Source organism: Zea mays, chromosome 8, assembly GCF_902167145.1.
Source record: "Zea mays cultivar B73 chromosome 8, Zm-B73-REFERENCE-NAM-5.0, whole genome shotgun sequence".
Classification (NCBI taxonomy): domain Eukaryota; kingdom Viridiplantae; phylum Streptophyta; class Magnoliopsida; order Poales; family Poaceae; genus Zea; species Zea mays.
The window spans coordinates 144,502,052-144,519,655 of NC_050103.1; the positions used below are offsets into that span (position 1 = coordinate 144,502,052).

Sequence of the window (17,604 nt, forward strand, 5' to 3'; positions counted from 1 at the left end):
TCACCATCACTATCTACAACATGCATTCCATTTTCTACTACGTCTCAAATGCTAGGATGAAGAGAAAATAAATGATTGTGCATCTTATGACTCCACCAAGAATAATCATCCCCATCAAAGTGAGGAGGTTTGCCAAGAGGAATAGACAATAAATGAGCATTGACATTGTAAGAAATACACGGATAATTAAAAGACGTTTTTATAGTAGTTTTGTTTGACCGTCTTTTTCTTTGAAGAGGAGTCGCTATCTTCTTCTTGCCTTGCCTCCTCTTCCTGTATCCCTATAATTTAAAAATAAGTATACTTTGTAGGATTTAAGGCACAAACAAAATATTCTACTCCAACGATAAAGATTCAAATCTAGATTATAGGCCAGGTCACTACGGTGTAGTATATTTAAGGCACTTGAAAAGATGCTCTATAACTTTTTTCTGTGTATAACCCTATATTTCAATTAGAGGCACCAGTTTAAGGCATTGTTGAGTGCTCTAAACAACTATCCATGTGTCTAAATCTTGACTTGTAGGTTCTATTTTCTTTCTATATATTTGAACCTTAACTTAATTTCTATTAATTATTAACCCTCGCCTAAACAGTTGTTCATGTGTCTAAACTAAGGGTCTATTTGGTTTCTTTAGTCCAGAGACTAAAGTTTAGTCAATTGACTAAAGTTTAGTTCCTACCCTATTTGGTTGCAGAATCAAAGTATTTAGAACGCATTAAATGACTCATAAGAAGACTAAAATGTCTTTTAATATTCTTCCATCATTAATGCAACTGAAATAAATAAGAGTCAAAAAGTGGAATTAATATAGTTTAGTTTCTTTTAATTATCCCTCGAGAGACTAAAGCAGTTTAGTCTATATTTTAATTTAACTGTTTAGCTATTTAGGGAATGGAACCAAAATTAAGGAATTACTAATCTTTAGTCTTTTAAACCAACCCTGCCTAACTTATGGGATAGTTGTGGAACTAGAAGACTGTTTTTTTGGTCACTCCACCATATGTTTTTTTGGTCACTGCAACACCCAAAAATCATATAAAACTTTAAAACTGTAACGCTACAATTATTGACGCTTTTTAGCTCATTCAACTACGCAAGCTTATTGTAAATAGTCAAATACTACTAAATACGCTCAAGATTTCATATTAGTCTCGAAATTACATAAACATCATGAATGAATCCCCCGTGTTAAGATCAGTAACATAGAGCTAGACATATAGCATAGTTAACATCTTTTGTGATAAGACCAGCCCAGTATCGAAGATGGGCTACTGAGGATATATTGAGCTTACAGGTTGATTACAGATACAGGATCTTAAGCCGTCACGATGGCAAAAGATAAAAGCTTGTTTTTTCTTGATCATCCTCAGAAACTTATGTTATCTATATAAATCATATTGTAAATACGTAATGCTAAATTAGATTGCAAACAATTTTCAATATTGCTCGCCGCACCATAAGTTTCTGTTAACACTAGAAGACCATATTTCTGTCCAATTTGCAAGTGCGTCTAGCTGTAGTAGCATCTACCTGCTCAAAAGATCCCTTCCTGAGGTAAAAATAGGTGTCTCTGGCTACAATTCATCCTAACAGTAGGACAAGTAGCACCTGAATCACTCAAGTACGAAACAAAACCTTATTGTGCTCAAAACAGCTCATACAAAGAAGCAAGTTATTTTCCCTTCTTCTATTCTGGAGACCTTGATCCGGTAAAGTTACAGATGGGCTGATCTGGCGAATGAAGCAGCTTCAACGCAGGATGAACTTTCAGATCACGCATCAGCAATTTCTGTCCTACATCCAACTCACTTAGATCCACTTCAATGTATGGTGGTACTATGTCAGCAGGGCACAGATACTTGGCTGTTCGTTTTATGGTGTTGAAGTAAGCTCCTGGAGTTCCAATTATACACATTAGTCCAGATGTTAACACAGCAAAGGAGGCACATATGGAAGTTTCAGCCATAATGCAGGTAAAGCTTGAGAATTGTGGTCAACATTTTTTAAATGAGATGTTAGGTGCATAATGGATCAGTGATTCAGACAAAAGTGAATGAACATATCATATAGCAACAAACCACAAGACAATAAAAGAATAGCTAAATATTTTTCGGCAGAAATGAGCTCTTTACTTCTCATTGCACGGTCAAGAGAAATATTTACAAATAACCCAGGTCCTTCTTTTAATCATTCTGTTCTATTTAAATAAAAAATATATAGATAGAAAATGTGAGCTTCTAAGATCAAAGACCTCCCATTTCATGTTCAATCTCTGCAAATTGACGAATCATCATAGCATGTTACATACCTTTCCTGAGACCAGGCGAGGCATCCTCTCCAATGAACATCAGAGGAACATCTATTTTGAGAAGTGCAGAAGAAGGTGCTCTCATAAATGTGATATTCAGCGGTTCATCAGTGCCTGCATGCAGGTGTACCTGAATGTCGCAACAGATCCCACATTAGTCAACACCACAATTCTGGAAGTGTGTATAGAAGGTAAAGAAAAAGCATATTCATGTTTTTTTTTTGAGCAATCATTTAAAAAGTTATATAATGCATAAGGCGGTAAGGCCAATAAAGACAGTAGGCAATCAAACAACTCAAAATCATCAGCAAATAATGATTACCCAAAGAACAAAGAGCTGAAATTGCAGCTCATATGATAAAAATGAATCCATTTGCATAAGGAATTGCTTAATGGGAGATTTGCCAATTGATAATGGATTCCACAGATCAGACAGTTCTAGTACGAGTGCAAACAGTGAGCTCACTTAAAGTAACTGTCCTAGTTTATTGGTAAATTTCATGTTTTCCACAACTAGATCAAAGTTCAACCAAAAAAACACAACCACAGGAACAACATTCAACCAAGGGGTGTCGTCATCTTGTTCAATAAACTAAGGCCCCATTTGGTTTGAGGGACTAAAGATTAGTCCCTCCATTTTAGTCTCATTTAGTCCCTAAATTGCCAAACGGTGGAACTAAAACAGGGACTAAACTGTTTGTCTCTAGTCTCTCAAGGAGTGACTAAAAGGGACTAAACCATATAAATTCCACTTTTCACCCCTCCTTTATTTCAGTTGCACTAATGGCAGGAGAATGCTAAGGGTATTTTGGTCCTCTTACGATTCATTTAATACGTTTTGAATATTTTTAGTCCCTGGACTAAAGAAACCAAACGGGCCCTAATGTAACAGAACTTTTGCTCAGATACCTCTGAACCAGCATAACAACTGATGGTCAGCGAACTACTTAGGGCATGTTTGGTTCCATGAGACTAAACTTTAGTCCCTCTTTTTTAGTCTCAAAATTACCAAAGATAGGACTAAAAAGAGGAGAGGAAATCAGATTGATTTCCTTTTAGTCCCCATATTTAGGGACTAAAATAGACTATAAGGGACTAAAGTTTAGTCCTATGGAACCAAACATATAGTCCTAGACCGCTTTGCCATTCGAATTTTATTTGTTTACTGCTGTAAAGCCACCACTAAATCTTCTTGATTTCCATATTTCTCAACAAGCAAACACCGTCTTCATAACTTTCACCAAGAAATGGAGCAACTATACAACCGTAACAGAAATATTTTTTCCATCCAAAACACCTATCTCCACTAACCACACTCTTACACAATAATGCCTGTGCGTCCCTCAGTTGAGTTGTGCAAGCTTTAAAAAATTGCAGTAACCCCTATGCCATCATCGCAGACAAATAGACATTAGCAATTACTATAAATCTGTTGTGGAAAAAACAATTAAATCCAACAGAAAAGTCACACACCTTTCTGGGTAGGACGCGGACGCTTTCGATGAGTTCGCCCTGCCCGGCATGTTCTGACCAGACCTGGAGACTGAACAGCCTGGAGAGGAAGAAGGACCGGCCGAGGTGGTCGACGAGCTTGCGGATCTGATTGGCCCGAACGGAGATGAGGCGCTTGTTGCCGCCCTCCTGTCCGTTCTCCTGCTCGAACACGATGGCGGGGACCCGCCCGGCCTTGCGCTCCTTGGCGGCTACGTGGCGCCCCGAAGAGGCGCGCGGGACGGCGAGGATCACCTCATTGTGCTTAGCGTCTGGCCGCGGGTGGCCCGGGAGGTAGTCGTACGGCGGGGAGAGCGGGTCGGTGGCTTGGTCGGGGGACACAAAGGCCTCGACGGTGGCGGCGGAGAAGTGGCGGCGGAGGAGGGGGAGGGTGAGGGTTTGGAGCGGTCGCCGGATGAGCATAGTTGAGCGGCGTAGGGTTTTGGCGAGGTTGCTTGCCTGCTGGGGAGTGGCTAGGTCTGGGTGACTCGGCCTGTTCTTGGGGAGTGGAGAGATGTGGGGGTTTTGACTGTGGGCTTTGGCGTTGGGCTCAGTGAGACCCATGATTATATATCTCTATCCCATAACCTTTTTATTTTTATAAAGGAAAATGATTAGGATTTTAATTTTATATCCCGTCTTCGTAAATCTATAGCTATAGGTGTGGCAGGGACCTATATAGAATTTTTTGTTGTTTTACACTCCGTAACTTCTTAGGCCTACTTTGGATATACTTAATAATAAATGAGATTGGAGTGGATTAAAATGTATTGAGAGAGTATTTGATCTATTAGGGATTTGCACCCTCTCCAATCCCTTCGAAACACTCCAATCCCAAAGTATCCAAACTAGGCTTTAGGCTTTGTTTGGTTACTCTAACATTAACCTCAATCCACGTGTATCGAGGTGGATTAGGGTATAAACTAGTTTAAGTTACACCTCAATCCACCTCAATACATGTGGATTGAGCTCAATACTAAAGTATCCAAACTAGGCTTAGGGTCAGGCTAAACCTTTGCTTTTTTATTCGGTTTAGTCTAAATGTTTTACTTTTGTTTGAGTATCCATCAAATTTGTTTAGATATTCAGTATTTTTTTAGTTCTAGTTTAAGCTTAGATCAGGAAATTACAAAACTCTATGTATTAAATGTTTGTTATGCATAATTAGGTGGAGAAGGGTTTTTAAATACAAAATGGCTAGAAAGTCCACTCCACCAATTACCTGGACCACGAGAAGGGTTTTATACAGTCTTGGGTAAATCGTTGGATGTTGTTAGGGGCAAAATATGATCATCTTAAGGAAAAGTGTATCCTAAAAGCGGTCTCAAAGTTGAATGCAACGATTCTATGCAGTTGAAAGAGAAATGGGCAACTAAATCATGTCTCTATTGTTTTGGTGATTAATATCCAACACAACAATTGGACTAACTAGTTTGCTAAGTCTATGAGTGTAGGAGTTAAAGTTCAACACATTATGCAAATTGAAGGAGTTAAAGTCAAAATAGCTCAAACAGAGGCTAGAAAGGGCAACATTTTGGATAAGGTGAAAACTGATAGGTTTGAACACTTGGATATTGTCGGAGAGGAAATTCTCCGGCCGGGTGGCGGAACGCACCCGCCCTAAATCCTAAGATGAGAAAGGGGCCTAAGCGTTTTGCCTGCTAGGTGGATTCGGGATGAACACAAGAACGCACAAAGGTTTAGAGTGGTTCAGGCCACCGGAGCGTAATACCCTTGAGAGCACCTAGAGGGGGGTGAATAGGTGATCCTGTAAAATTCAACACTAATAGCCACAAAACTTAGTTATGAAAGTTAGAACGGCTAAGTAGCTTGAAGCGAGTTCTTGTGAACACAGATAATCAAAGAGAAAGCACACAAGAGACACGCGATTTTATCCCGTGGTTCGGCCAAGTAACACTTGCCTACTTCCACGTTGTGGCGTCCCAATGGACGAGGGTTGCACTCAACCCCTTTCAAGTGATCCGATGATCAACTTGAATACCACAGTTTTTCCTTTCTTAGTATTTCTCCCGTTTGCGAGGAATCTCCACAACTTGGAGCCTCTCGCCCTTACAATGATGATCACAAAAGAAGCACAGAAGTAAGGGAGGGGAGAGCAACACACACAAGACTCAAATCACAGCACAATCACGCACACAAGTCACAACTTGAGCTCAAAACACAACACACGGAGTTCACAACTCAAATGGAGCTCAAGTCACTATCACAAAGAATCGAATGCGTGAAGTTGGAGACTTGGAGTCTTAGAATGTTTCTTATAAGCTTGGGTGACTCCTCCATGCGCCTAGGGGTCCCTTTTATAGCCCCAAGGCAGCTAGGAGCTGTTGGAGGCCAACAAGGAAAGCCATCCTTGTCTTCTGTCGAGTGGCGTACCGGACAGTCCGGTGCGCCACCGGACAATCACTGTAGACGGTCCGATGTCGATCTCCTTCCTTTTCTGGCGCAGATGGCCGTTGCAGCTCTGGGCCCGATGGCGCACCGGACACTGTCCAGTGCACACTGGACAGTCCGGTGCCCCTGCCGACCGTTAGCGCGGGCCACGCGTCGCCCGCAGATTGCGCAGCCGACCGTTGCGCTGGCGACCGTTGGCTCACCGGACAGTCTGGTGCACCACCGGACAATCTGGTGAATTATAGTCGTACGTCGCCGATTTTTCCCGAGAGTGGCCTGTTCACCGGAAGCCAGCCTGGCGCACCGGACACTGTCCGGTGCACCACCGGACAGTCCAGTGTGCCAGACTGAGCAGAGTTTTGGCTGCACCGAGCCAAGACTTTTTGGTTCTTTTCTTCTCCTCTTCTCACTGTTTCTAGCACTTAGATAAAACATATTAGTACTTAAAAACTATGTGCTAAGTCTAGAAACATACCTTCTCTTCGATTTGCACTTCTCTCTTCATTTAGCACATAAGAATTTATTTAAATGTGTTGGGCACTTAATCACCAAAACATAATAGAAATTGCCCAAGGGCACATTTCCCTTTCAATCTCCCCCTTTTTGGTGATTTATGCCAACACATTCAAAAGCAACCAAAAGAAGTGCAACATCAATGCAATTTAGAACAAAATTGTATTTGCACAAATTTTGACATATTTGGATCATTCTTTGCCACCATTTGGTTTGTTTTTGCAAATCAAATTCATTTTCCTATCTCTAAGTCAAATACACTTGTTTAGGCACAAAGAGAGATATTCCAATGGAAAAATTGATCAAGTGCCAAAAACTCCCCCTTTTTCCCATAATCATAAATTCTCCCCCACAAGAGACCAAATTTTGCAATAAGAGTATTTTGGACAAATCAAAAATTCTAACTCTACTATTTTCAAAATTATCAAGTGGTAGCTGATCCATTTGCTTTGACCTTAATTTCTCCCCCTTTAGCATTAAGCACCAAAACAGGATCATTCTTGGCCCTTGAACCCCATTGCCTCACCAAAAATGTCAATTAAGAGCAAAAGGCAACTAGAGCATAAGAATGAACTTGGAGGTGAGTACACTAATATCGGAGTGCAGTGGAAGTCTTTGCATGGTCCAAGTTCACCTTTCCCTTTCAATGCACCTTTGAGACTACATCAAGTACACTCAAACACAAAGGTTAGTCTCAAAGGATCAAGTTGTAGCACTTCTCCCCCTAAATATGTGCATCATTCACACATGGACTTATGAGGTCCGGGGATCCCTTGCACAACTTGAGCAACATAAATAAGCAAAAAATTGCATAAATGTATAAGTAACATGATCAAAGGCATAAAACACATGTATGTTATAGATCAATCCAAGTTACGCGAATCTAATACATTTAGCTCACTACGCAACCTACAAAAGGTTTTCTCATCAAACGGCTTGGTAAAGATATCGGCTATAGCTGGTTCTCGGTGCTAATATGGAACACCTCGATATCTCCCTTTTACTGGTGGTCTCTCAGAAAGTGATGCCGGATGTCTATGTGCTTAGTGCGGATATGTTCAACAGGATTATCCGCCATGCGGATTGCACTCTCATTGTCACATAGGAGTGGGACTTTGCTCAGATTGTAGCCAAAGTCCCGGAGGGTTTGCCTCATCCAAAGTAGTTGTGCGCAACACTGTCCTGCGGCAACATACTCGGCCTCAGTGGTGGATAGGGCAACAGAGGTTTGTTTCTCTGAACTCCAAGACACCAGGGACCTTCCTAGGAATTGGCACGTCCCTGATGTACTTTTCCTATCAACCTTGCATCCAGCATAATCGGAGTCTGAATATCCAATCAAGTCAAAGGTAGACCCCTTTGGATACCAGATCCCGAAGCAAGGCGTAGAAACTAAATATCTAAGGATCCGCTTAACGGCCACAAGGTGACATTCCCTTGGGTCGGATTGATATCTAGCACACATGCATACGCTTAGCATAATATCTGGTCTGCTAGCACATAAATAAAGTAATGACCCTATCATAGACCGGTATGATTTTTGATCAACAGACTTACCTCCTTTGTTGAGGTCGACATGCCCGTCGGTTCCCATTGGTGTCTTCGCGGGCTTGGCGTCCTTCATCCCAAATCGCTTGAGAAGATCTTGAGTGTACTTCGTTTGGGAGATGAAGGTGCCGTCCTTGAGTTGCTTCACTTGGAACCCAAGGAAGTAGTTCAACTCGCCCATCATTGACATCTCAAACTTTTGAGTCATCACCCTGCTAAACTCCTCACAAGACTTTTGGTTAGTAGAACCAAATATTATGTCATCGACATAAATTTGGCACACAAACAGGTCACCATCACAAGTCTTAGTGAAAAGAGTGGGATCGGCTTTCCCAACCTTGAAAGCATTAGCAATTAAGAAATCTCTAAGGCATTCATACCATGCTCTTGGGGCTTGCTTAAGTCCATAGAGCACCTTAGAGAGCTTGAACACATGGTCAGGATACATGTCATCCTCAAAGCCAGGGGGTTGTTCCACGTACACCTCCTCCTTTATTGGCCCATTGAGGAAAGCGCTCTTCACATCCATTTGAAACAACCTGAAAGAGTGGTGAGCGGCATAGGCTAATAATATTCTAATAGACTCTAGCCTAGCCACAGGAGCAAAAGTCTCCTCGAAATCCAAACCTGTGACTTGGGCATAACCTTTTGCCACAAGTCGAGCCTTGTTTCTTGTCACCACCCCATGCTCGTCTTGTTTGTTGCGGAACACCCACTTGGTTCCCACAATGTTTTACTTTGGACGTGGCACCAGGCTCCAAACTTCATTCCTCTTGAAGTTGTTGAGCTCTTCCTGCATGGCCAACACCCAGTCCAGATCTTGCAAGGCCTCTTCTACCCTGAAAGGCTCAATAGAAGAGACAAACGAGTAATGCTCACAAAAGTTAGCTAATCTTGAGCGAGTAGTTACTCCCTTGCTTATGTCACCCAGAATCTGATCGACGGGATGATTTCTTTGGATCGTCGCTCGGACTTGAGTTGGAGGGGCCAGTGGTGCTTCTTCCTCCATAGTTTGTTCTTCTTGTGCTCCCCCTTGATCACACGCCTCTTCTTGATGAACCTGTCCATCATCTTGAGTTGGGGGATGCACCATTGTAGAGGAAGATGGTTGATCTTGCTCCTGTTGTTCCTGTGGTCGCACCTCACCTATCGCCATCATGCGCATTGCGGCCGTCGGAACATCATCTTCATCTATGTCATCAAGATCAACTTGCTCTCTTGGAGAGCCATTAGTCTCATCAAATACAACGTCGCTAGAGACTTCAACCAAACCCGATGATTTGTTGAAGACCCTATACACCTTTGTATTTGAGTCATACCCTAGTAAAAACCCTTCTACAGCTTTGGGAGCAAATTTGGAATGTCTACCTTTCTTCACCAAAATGTAGCATTTGCTCCTAAATACACAAAAGTAAGAGACATTGGGTTTGTTACCGGTAAGGAGTTCGTAGGAGGTATTCTTGAGGAGGCGATGCAGATAGAGCCGGTTTATGGCGTGGCAAGCTGTGTTCACAGCTTCCGACCAAAACCGCTCGGGCGTCTTGAACTCTCCAAGCATCGTCCTCGCCATGTTGATAAGCGTCTTGTTCTTCCTCTCTACCACACCATTTTGCTGTGGTGTGTAGGGAGCGGAGAACTCGTGCTTGACACCTTCTTCCTCAAGATACTCCTCAACTTGTAGGTTCTTGAACTCGGATCCGCTGTCGCTCCTTATCTTTTTCACCTTGAGCTCAAATTCGTTTTGAGCCCTCTTTAGAAAACACTTTAGGGTCCCTTGGGTTTCTGATTTATCCTGCAAAAAGAACACCCAAGTGAAGCGGGAAAAGTCATCAACAATTACAAGACCATACTTACTTCCCCCGATGCTGAGGTAGGCGACAGGTCCAAAAAGATCCATGTGAAGAAGCTCCAGTGGTCTTGATGTTGTCATCACATTCTTGTTGTGATGAGTGCTTCCCACTTATTTCCCTGCCTGACAAGCTGTACAAGGTCTATCTTTCTCGAAGCAGACATTGGTTAGTCCTAACACATGTTCTCCCTTTAGAAGTTTATGAAGGTTCTTCATCCCAACATGTGCTAGACGGCGATGCCACAACCAGCTCATGCTAGTCTTAGCTATTAAGCATGCATCTAGATCGGCCCCCTCTTTCGAAAAATAAAAAAAGTAGAGTTCGTCGTCTAATACACCCTTAAACGCTAATGAACCATCACTCCTTCTAAAGACAGAAACATCTATATTTGTAAATAAACAATTATAATCCATGTTACATAATTGACTCACAGACAATAAGTTGTACCCGAGCTATTCAACTAAGAACACATTGGAGATAGAATGCTCGGATGTAATGGCTATCTTTCCCAACTTTAACCTTGCCTTGGTTCCCCTCTCCAAAGATGATCGAATCCTGGGAATCCTTGTTCTTGACGTAGGAGGTGAACATCTTATTTTCCCTCGTCATGTGGTTTGTGCATCCATTGTCGATAATCTAGCTTGAGCTCCCGGATGCATAAACCTACAAGGCAATTTACACTTGGGTTTTAGGTACCCAACTCTTGTTGGGTCCTACAAGGTTAGTCACAATAGCCTTTGGAACCCAAATACAAGTCTTGTCTCCCTTGCATTTGGATCCCAACTTTCTAGCAACTACTTTTTCATTCTTACATAAGAGCGCAAATGAAGTATTGAAAGCATGGTAAATGGTAGAAGGTTCATTACATGTTCTCCTAGGCACATGAGGCACAACATTACTTTTTCTAGGCCTACTTCTACCATGCACAAAAGTAGAGCTAGAAGCAAACATAGCATGTGAATTAAACGCATCATAACTCCTATTATAATGAGCATTTCTAGAAAATTTTCTATCATAAATGTAAGCATGACATTTTTTAGAACTACTAGCCATAGGAGCCTTCCCTTTCTCCTTGTTGAGAACGGGAGCCTTTTGACTTGTTAAGTTCTTGGTTTCCTTTCGAAAACCAAGTCCATCCTTAATGGAGGGGTGTCTACTAACGGTGTAGGCATCCCTAGCAAATTTTAATTGATCAAAATTAATTTTGCAAGTCTTAAGTTGAGCATTAAGACTTGCCACCTCATCATTTAATTTGGTAATATACATAAGGTGTTCATCACAAGCATCAACATCAAAATCCTTACATCTATTACAAATACTAACATGCTCTACACATGAACTAGATTTATTTGCTTCCTCTAGCTTAGCATTTAAATCATCATTTACACTCTTTAAACTAGACACAGTTTCATGGCAAGCAGATAACTTAGAAGATAGCATTTCATTCCTTTTAATCTCCAAAGCAAGAGATTTTTGCACACTAACAAACTTATCATGCTCCTCATATAAAATATCCTCTTGCTTTTCTAACAATCTATCCTTTTCATTTAGGTAGTGTTTGGTTGAGGAGCCAAGTAGAACGGAGCCGTTCCATTCCTGATTCTAGGAACGGAGCCGCTCTGTTCTGTGTTTGGTAATCTAGAACGGAGCGGTTCCGTTTTTTGTTTGGTTGCAGAGTGAACGGAACGGAGCGTGACTGTGAGAGCGGGATTGGAACGGAGCGGCTCCGTCCCATTGATTTTTTGGAGCGGAATGGTTCCGGATCTGAGGAGAATATTCCCTAATTGGAGCCATTCCGTTCTAGTTACTTTGTAACCAAACAACAACAAAACTGGGACAGAACGGTTCCGTTCTACTTGGCTCTTCAACCAAACACTACCTTAGAGCATCAATTAATTCATTGATCTTTTCTACCTTAGCTCTATCTAAACCTTTGAATAAGCTAGAGTAATCTACTTCATCATTGGAGGAATCCTCATCACTAGAAGTAGAGTACTTAGGGGAATCTCGAACACTCACCTTCTTTTCCTTGGCCATGAGGCAAGTGTGGCGTTTGTTGGGGAAGAGCGAAGACTTGTTGAAGGCCGAGGCTGCCAGTCCTTCATCGTCGGAGTCGGATGAAGAGCAGTCCGAATCCCATTCTTTGCCAAGGTGCGCCTCGCCCTTCGCCTTCTTGTAAACCTTCTTCTTCTCTCTCTTCCCATGCTTTTCTTGTTCCTGGTCATTGTCATTATCGGGGCATTGTGCTATAAAATGACCAGTCTTACCGCATTTGAAACAGGAGCGCTTTCCCTTTGTCTTATTCTTGTTGGGGGTACTCCTTGTGTCCTTTTAGTGCGGTCTTGAAGCGCTTGATGATAAGCGCCATCTCATCTTCGTTGAGGCCCGCGGCCTCCACTTGTGCCACCTTGCTTGGTAGTGTCTCCCTGCTGCTGGTTGCTTTGAGGGCAACAGTTTGAGGCTCGTGGACGGGTGGTGGACCATTTAGAGCATCGTCCACATATCGAGCCTCCTTCACCATCATGCGCTCGCTCACAAACTTCCCAAGAATCTCCTCGGGCGTCATCTTGGTGTACCTAGGATTCTCATGAATAAGGTTGACAAGATGGGGGTCAATTACCGTGAATGACCTTAGCATAAGTCGGATGACGTCGTGGTCCGTTCATCTTGTGCTTCCATAGCTCCTAATCTTGTTGACCAGGGTCTTGAGCCTGTTGTATGTTTGTGTTGGCTCCTCTCCCCTGATCATCGCGAACCTTCCTCGCTCGCCTTCCACCAACTCCATCTTGGTGATCATGGTGGCGTCGTTTCCCTCATGTGATATCTTGAGGGTATCCCAAATTTGCTTGGTGTTGTCCAAGTCGTTCACCTTGTTGTATTCATCCCTGCACAAAGATGCTAGCAAAACAGTGGTAGCTTATGCATTCTTATGAATTTGCTCATTTATGAAAACGGGATTGTCAGTATTATCAAAATGCATTCCGTTTTCAACAATCTCCCAAATACTAGGATGGAGAGAAAATAGGTGATTACACATTTTGTGAGTCCAAAATGAGTAGTCTTCTCCATCAAAGTGTGGAGATTTCCCAAGTGGAATTGATAGTAAATGAGCATTAGAATTGAATGGAATACGGGAATAATCAAATGAATAATTTTGATTAACCGTTTTCTTTTTCGATGAAGAGTCGTCGCCATCGTCGTCTCTTGGTGAAGATGAAGAGGCATCGCTGTCGTAGTAGACGATTTTCTTGATGCACCTCATCTTCTTCCCATCCCTCTTCTTGTGACTTGAGCCTGAGTCGGTAGGCTTGTCGTCTCTAGGCTCATTGAGGAAGGACTCCTTCTCCTTGTTGTTGACCACCATCCCCTTTCCCTTAGGATCCATCTCTTCGGGCGATTAGTCCCTTACGTGAAAAGAACGGCTCTGATACCAATTGAGAGCACCTAGAGGGGGGGTGAATAGGTGATCCTGTAAAATTCAACACTAATAGCCACAAAACTTAGTTATGAAAGTTAGAACGGCTAAGTAGCTTGAAGCGAGTTCTTGTGAACACAGATAATCAAAGAGAAAGCACACAAGAGACACGCGATTTTATCCCGTGGTTCGGCCAAGTAACACTTGCCTACTTCCACGTTGTGGCGTCCCAATGGACGAGGGTTGCACTCAACCCCTTTCAAGTGATCCGATGATCAACTTGAATACCACGGTTTTTCCTTTCTTAGTCTTTCTCCCGTTTGCGAGGAATCTCCACAACTTGGAGCCTCTCGCCCTTACAATGATGATCACAAAAGAAGCACAGAAGTAAGGGAGGGGAGAGAAACACACACAAGACTCAAATCACAGCACAATCACGCACACAAGTCACAACTTGAGCTCAAAACACAACGCACGGAGTTCACAACTCAAATGGAGCTCAAGTCACTATCACAAAGAATCGAATGCGTGAAGTTGGAGTCTTGGAGTCTTAGAATGTTTCTTGTAAGCTTAGGTGACTCCTCCATGCCAACAAGGAAAGCCATCCTTGCCTTCTGTCGAGTGGCGCACCGGACAGTTCGGTGCGCCACCGGACAGTCACTCTAGACGGTCCAGTGCCGATCTCCTTCCTTTTCTGGCGCAGATGACTGTTGTAGCTCCGGGCCCGATGGCGCACCGGACACTGTCCGGTGCCCCCTGTCGACCGTTGGCATGGGCCACGCGTCGCCCACGGATTGCGCAGCTGACCGTTGCGCTGGCGACCGTTGGCTCACCGGACAGTCCGGTGCACCACCGGACAGTCTGGTGAATTATAGCCGTACGCCGCCGATTTTTCCCGAGAGTGGCCTGTTCACCGGAAGCCAGCTTGGCGCACCGGACAGTCCGATGTGCCAGACTGAACAGTGTTTTGGCTGCACCGAGCCAAGACTTTTTGGTTCTTTTCTTCTCCTCTTCTCATTGTTTCTAGCACTTATATAAAACATATTAGTACTTAAAAACTATGTACTAAGTCTAGAAACATACCTCCTCTTCGATTTGCACTTCTCTCTTCATTTAGCACATAAGAACTTATTTAAAATTGTTGGGCACTTAATCACCAAAACATAATAGAAATTGCCCAAGGGCACATTTCCCTTTCGACCCTACTCCACTGTGTGTAGTATTGAATCTGTGAGCTTAAGAGCTTGTATGAACTTGTGAGGCTGAGAGTCTGTGTGAATCTAAGTTGGGTCTGCCTTGTAACATCGTGTGCCCTCCCTTTTATAGCTCAAGGGGGGCACGTACAAGGATGCTGAGCCCCGACATGTGGGCCCAGGGGCAAAACGGAGGGAATACATTATAGAAGTAACTAATGTGAGTACGCCTGAGCAATCTCCTGGCGCCATGATGTCCGTAGTCCCTGCAGTATTGATATGTTGCGGCTGCTTCCTTGGTAACACGCGAGTGATGGTGAGTGTAGTCCACGCGGCAGCATGGGTGTACTACCTGCCAGTGGAATGGACAGGCACGCCACCTGCAGAATGGACTGGTCGCTTCCTGCCCACGGAATGGACAGGTCTCATTAAATGCGAAGGCGGCACATCGCCTGCCAGTGGAATGGACATGGCTCAATAAATGCCGAGGCGGCACATCGCCTGCCAGAGGAATGGACAGGCGGCGCGCCTTGTCCGCAATAAATGCAGAGGCCGCGCTGCCCAGAGGCCTTACGTCAGGCTCCGCTCGTTGGCTTACGTCACATGCACCATGCCACGTGGCAGCATCGGGGCTCCGCCTAAGCGGGGAGCAGAAGCATATACGGTATGGTTTGGACACGTGTCGGATCCGGACCCCCGCCTGGCCTTGATTAAGGCCTGGGTATTATTTGTCCCAGAATCTCGGGACCCTGCTGTGAGTGGCCCGGACCCCACACAGAGGGGGTCCGAAACCTATCCTAGGGGTCCGGTTTGCGCCCATGGAGGTCCTGGACCTTACCCGGGGGTCCGGTCTGTATGTACAGGGGTCCGGCATTTTCCCATGGGGGTTCGGACCCACTGTTGATACCTTGGAGTATATCGTCTTCTTTGGCCACGTGGCGGCCCCGGAGCCGTCCACGTTGTGGGGTCGGATGTTGTTCACCATGCGACTAGAGATAGCCGCATGGGTACCGCGCCTTCATACTATAGTAAGGGGTACCCCTGTTTTAGGGTATCGACAGTGGCCCCCGGTCCACCTCAGAGGAGGGTACGAGCCTGCAGGTGGGGCCAAAGCTTGATTGGCGATTGGCGCGCCACTTCCGTGCGTTTGCTGACGTAATCACCGCCAATCCGCCTTCGGTCACGCCATTTGCCATGTCTGTCCCCGCGGCTGACTGACCCGCGGCCCCCACGCCTGATGGTTTTGTTGGGCCACACGCGAGGCGCCTCGATACCGCTGCATTGGTTTTAAAGAATCACCTTCTCTGTCTTCTGCGGCGGCCCCGAGGAGACGCAGTACTGGCGCGAGCGGCGGTTCGCTCCTTCTGCACCCAGGAACCGACGCCCAAGGAGTATGACTTGTGGGCCTGGGCCCCTGTGTCATAGACTGGGCCGTTGTTTTCGGCGGAGATGATGAGGCGCGCTACTGCGGACGGCGGTTCGCTCCTCGCATGGCGGTTTGCCTTCTTCACACTCGGAGACCAGCACACCAGCTATATGACTTGTGGACCCGGACCCCCGTGTCATAGGCTGGGTTGCTTTGGTGCGCATCGGGCGAGATTTTCCGCGGCGTCTCGGGGCACGAGCGGGAGAGTCTGCCTTGAAAAGGGATTCACCCCGCGTGCAGCAGTTACGCTTTTGCATTCTCTCCCAATTGCTGCGCCCTTCCACCTCCGAGCTCTCCGTGCCCCTTTGCATTCGCGCTCTTCTGCTTTCCGCCGCCGTAGTCGCCATGGCCTCGCTAGTTCATCCCGAGCGTTTCCAGTCTGAGGGGGCACTCAACCTGGTGCGCAACATGCTCGGATGGAGCGCGCCGGCGTTCGCCGAAAGGATCCACGCCGGCGCCACTCACCTCGACGATCTCGTCGCCGGGGAGTTCGTGCTCTTCGTCTCCTACCTCTTCTGCGGGTTGGCTCTGCCGATCTCGCCTTTCTTCTTGCTGCTGTTGGAGGAGCTCGGACTCCAACTTCAGCACCTCATACCCCACTCCATCCTCCAGGCAGCCATCTTCGTCCACCTCTGCGAGATGTTCGTGGGGGTGGCCCCCAGCACCTCCCTCTTCCGCCATTTCTTCGTGTTGGTGAAGTCCGGGAAGGCTAAGGACCACCTCGGTGCCTACTACTTCCAGACAAGATCAGATTCAGCCGTGGCCTACATACCCACCCTTGGCGGCGCAAGGTGGGAGAACTAGCGCGGTGACTGGGTGATCGCCAGTGCCGAGGCCAACGACCGCCTCGTCCTGCCGAGCGACGGGCCAAACTCGACCGGAAGCAATGGAGGGCCAAGCCATCCCTGGCGCCAGAGTTCCTGCCCATGCTGAACAGAATCAAGACCTTAGCAACCGGTGGTCTAACCTCCATGCATGTGGTCGATGACTTCCTGAAGCGCTGGATCATGCCGCTATAGAGGAGGGCACGCTTGTGTTGCTGGTTCACCGGCTCGAACGACATCGGCCCGATCCAGCACGGGCCAGGCACCGACCTGTCCTGGGAGGAGCTGGAACTTCTGGTGAAGGGGATTACTGGTGAGTCCTTCATCCCTGAGTCCCTAATCCTCCCCCAGGACATCCCTGTGCTCTGCGACGACCCAGGGTTGAGGACGACGATCCTGGCTACGCTACCGACCTTCGACGAGAGCGGCGTGGCGGTTCGCCAGACCGGTGGCCGGGACCCCCACCGCGGGATCTGAATCTCCGATGCGCCAGCTAGAGGCCCCTAGTCTGTCGGCGTGGCTCCCAGGGCCCCTGCCGTGGCTCCCAGCGCCGCCTCCACGGCCCCCTGCCCCTTGGACAAAGGCAAAGGGGCTGCAGGCAGTTCCTCCGCCCTAGGTGG

General features: G+C 45.7%; 1 protein-coding gene across 1 annotated transcript; it reads right to left on the reverse strand.

Moving 5' to 3' along the window:
* Nucleotides 1–1,195: 1,195 nt before the first annotated feature.
* Nucleotides 1,196–4,236, reverse strand: LOC100274018 (Ribosomal protein L25/Gln-tRNA synthetase anti-codon-binding domain). The gene is made up of 3 exons (NM_001148403.1): nt 3,786–4,236; nt 2,313–2,442; nt 1,196–1,897 (listed from the first exon to the last, which is right to left on the reverse strand). The coding sequence occupies exons 1-3, from the start codon at nt 4,224–4,226 to the stop codon at nt 1,692–1,694; spliced, it is 777 nt and encodes a 258-aa protein (NP_001141875.1). The 5' UTR covers nt 4,227–4,236; the 3' UTR covers nt 1,196–1,691.
* Nucleotides 4,237–17,604: the final 13,368 nt, after the last annotated feature.

Excerpts from the sequence above, each read along its gene's own strand:
- LOC100274018 (NM_001148403.1), bottom strand. The coding sequence starts at position 4,226 with ATGCTCATCCGGCGACCGCTCCAAACCCTCACCCTCCCCCTCCTCCGC. Across the intron at positions 2,443-3,785 it reads TCCGCGTCCTACCCAGAAAG|GTACACCTGCATGCAGGCAC; the intron begins GTGTGTGACTTT and ends TGCGACATTCAG. Across the intron at positions 1,898-2,312 it reads CTCGCCTGGTCTCAGGAAAG|GAGCTTACTTCAACACCATA; the intron begins GTATGTAACATG and ends TTGGAACTCCAG.